Genomic DNA, 3439 nt, shown 5'->3' on the forward strand with positions numbered 1-3439 from the left:
CCGCTTGTCACCATATCCTTGAAGGACGGTTTGGTGGTGGGTGCCTCCTTATCAGATTCAATCGGCGTTGTCCATGTAATAGAGTGTTCAATCACCGCGTCGTTCATCACCGCATCCATGGCCACAGATCTTGTTCCATTCTTCCTCCTCGATACTTGGAGATTCTTCATTGCTTCTAAGTTTTTTGCCCGTCGGTAAGTCTTCTTCCATTAACGCACTTCCGGGCCGTTCAAGAGCTATCGGCACATCACCAAGAGATACCCCATCCGGCGGCCGCCCCGTCAGATTGAAAGCTAGGTTTACGTTATGTTTTCCTAGGTTTTTGGAGGGAATTCCTGTCATATATTTTTGTTATGTATGTGCTTTCTAGATTTAAGTTTTATTCCCTAATATATGATTATTGTTATACTATGAATGGGATATATATGTACGCACGTATAATGTGCTCTTTTGGACTATTGGCGGTCATAGTGTTTCAATAGGAACACGATTTGATAAGAAAAATCCAAACCAAAAGCTGAAGGGAAAATGCTAAGGTGAAATTAAGGGTGTTTATCAAGCGAGTAGATCATAAGTTGAGTAGTGCTCGACTCGTAATCGTTAAAATGTTTTGTTGTTTGACTGGACTCGTTGCTTGTTAAAATTTTACTTGACTCGTGCTCGATAAGAAAATTTGTTGCTCGACTCGACTTGTAGCTCGTTAAGCTTATTAAAATTTTGCTCATCACGTGTTCGTTAAGAAAATTTGTTGCTCGACTCGTTCTTCGTTAAGCTTATTAATTAAGCTCATTGTTCGTTAAGCTCACCGAATTTTTTTATTTTATTTTTTAACTATAAGTAAAATCTACTAATATTATATAGAACTTAATATAAACATAAATTAATAAATTTAACCGAAAAATTATCAAAAGAGTGTATTAAACAAATTCAAAGTCTAAACACCAAAATAAAAATCCATAAATACACTAAAATAATAATTAGGATGATTTTTGGGTGTAATAAAATAATAATTAATAATTGATAATTTAGTATTTTTAATTATTTATTAGAAAATTAATAGATTAATAATTTATCATCTTTTTTATTTATTAAATTAGTAATTTTTTTGAATGAAATAATTTTTTAATATAACTACTAAAATTAAAAAATTTAACGAGTTGCTCACGAACTTATCGAGTTGAGTTGGATTTTGCTTAACTCAACTCAACTCATTAAGATTTCGAGTTATGCTCGAGTTCGAATCGAGTCAACCCAAATCGAATTTTTACCAAATTTTGACATAATTGAGTTCGAATTACTCAGGAGTCGGAGTGTTGAACTCATTAAGGTGAAATTGGAAAAATATATGATTATTCAACGGAAACACTGCTAGGGTTGTTACTTTTATGGATGGGTACATAGTGGATGTTATTTTCCAGTCAACTTCAAAGTAACAGTTTCTCCCTCCTTCCCCTTCCCCTTCCCGGTTCAACCCAATTATGTGTAATCCAATCATTGGAAATGAAAAGCGAGAAAGAAACAATATAGAAAAGAAGACCAAACATTTAGGCAAAGCTTTGAGTTTCAAATCCATAAGATCAAACCATTTGAACTTCACCACCTTTGCTTGGTGGTGGGAATTCTTCATAAACGGAATTCAATTTAGATTCATATTTCTCCCCATCACCCCACAGTGCATAAGCTTCCTCTCCATGGATTGCATCATCCCCGGTTTGCAGTTCGTCCTCGGCTAATCTCAGCGGAACTATAAACTTGATTACGTTACATATCACACTAGTCGTGAACACGTTAAGGACGACTACGAATACGATTCCTAGCAATTGAATACCGAGCTGCGTGAACCCGGCCGTGGTGCGACCTGTATGGATCCCGTAGAAAAGACCGATGTAGTGTTGCCACTCGGGTACCAAATAGAAAAGTCGATTGAGCTTAGGCACCGCAAACAAGCCGGTCAGTATGCCTCCAAGGCTGCCTGCTACGGCATGCGTGTGGAACACCGCCATGGTGTCATCGACCTGCTTGAGGAATCCTATGTTCTTGTGTAGGACCATCATAGTGTACCACGGGATGCTACCAGACATTGTTCCCATCAATATTGCTGCCCAACCTTGCACCACACCTAACCAAAGCAAGATGACAAAATTCCTTGTTTATTATGGATATATAAATTCATCTATCGGTGATATAGTGAATCTTACCTGCTGCGGGGGTGATGCAAACTAAGCCAGTGATCATTCCCTGAGTAGCTCCGATCACTGAGGGTTTTCCGAAGAAAATAATGTCGAGCATGAGCCATGTCAATAAGCTCGTAGCGGTGCACACATGGGTGTTAAGGACGGCTAACGATGCATCGGTACTGACGGTGTAGGGATCACCACCGTTGAAACCAGTCCATCCCATCCAAAGTAGTCCAGCCCCTGCAAGCATCAACAAGATATTGTTTGGCGGGAACCTCTCCCTGTCCTTAGTGGTCCTTGGCCCAACCTTCACCAATATATACAACAATCAACTCAATTACTTAACACTAGAAAAGAAAGATAATCAAAGTCATTGAACAATTCTATATTACGTTGATTACTGATTACCCAATAAGCTGCAGTGAAACCAGCAACACCAGAAGACAGATGGATAACATATCCTCCAGAGTAATCGATGATGCCTTTCTTAGACAGCCACCCTTGAGGGCACCATATACTGTAGGCAGTTATGGTGTAGGAAAATGTCAACCAGAGTGGAACAAACAACATCCATGCGAGGAAATTCATCCTTCCAAGCAATGCACCTGCTACAAGAATCAGAGTGATAGCTGCAAACACAAACTGGAAATAGATCATGGTTGCATTCGGTAGATATCCGAGAAAAGCCTGATGGATGAGGTAATTAGCGTCGAGTGAAACATTGGGGACTCCTAGGAAATGAATGAACTTGTCCCCGAAAGACATCCGGTACCCCCACCCGACCCAACACACGAGAACCGCCGCAAAGGCGTAAAGTGCCATGAAGGCCGAGTTGACAGCCCATTTCTTTTTCACTATGCTACCGTAAAGGATTACGAGACCCGGTACACTTTGGAGACCCACCAGTGTAGCTGCGGTCAGCTGCCATGAATTATCACCTTTGTTCAACCACGGTGGGCTAGCCTCATCGGGGTTCAAGTTCAACGGCAGAGACATCGTGGTTTGACCTGGTTTGGCTTGATCTATGCTTTGGATGAAAAGGAACATCAACCAAAGTGCTTATATAGAGCCAATTTCCTTTGGCAAAAAGGCTTTGGATTATGTCGTCTTCTTTGTTGATTTGTTGTCTAAGCCGGCGCAGTTGAAAAAATACATGGTAGGTTCTGTTGTTTCAAGGTTAAACATGCTAATTTGAGAGTGACTAACACAACAAGAATCATAAAAGTGTTGATAAGAGAAGTTAAGGTGTGAGCTGTATCCTT

The 3439-nt window shown here is 40.0% G+C and overlaps 1 protein-coding gene across 1 annotated transcript; it reads right to left on the minus strand.

The window, feature by feature from the left end:
• Nucleotides 1–1577: 1577 nt before the first annotated feature.
• On the minus strand, nucleotides 1578–3173 carry LOC120158277 (ammonium transporter 2 member 5-like). Its single transcript, XM_039169155.1, has 3 exons — nucleotides 2586–3173; nucleotides 2199–2484; nucleotides 1578–2119 (listed from the first exon to the last, which is right to left on the minus strand). Exons 1-3 carry the CDS (start codon nucleotides 3171–3173, stop codon nucleotides 1578–1580), a joined length of 1416 nt encoding a protein of 471 aa, XP_039025086.1.
• Between the last annotated feature and the right edge of the window lie 266 nt (nucleotides 3174–3439).

Source organism: Hibiscus syriacus, unplaced genomic scaffold, assembly GCF_006381635.1.
Source record: "Hibiscus syriacus cultivar Baekdansim isolate YM2019G1 unplaced genomic scaffold, ASM638163v2 tig00111310_pilon, whole genome shotgun sequence".
In the NCBI taxonomy this organism is placed as follows: Eukaryota; Viridiplantae; Streptophyta; class Magnoliopsida; order Malvales; family Malvaceae; genus Hibiscus; species Hibiscus syriacus.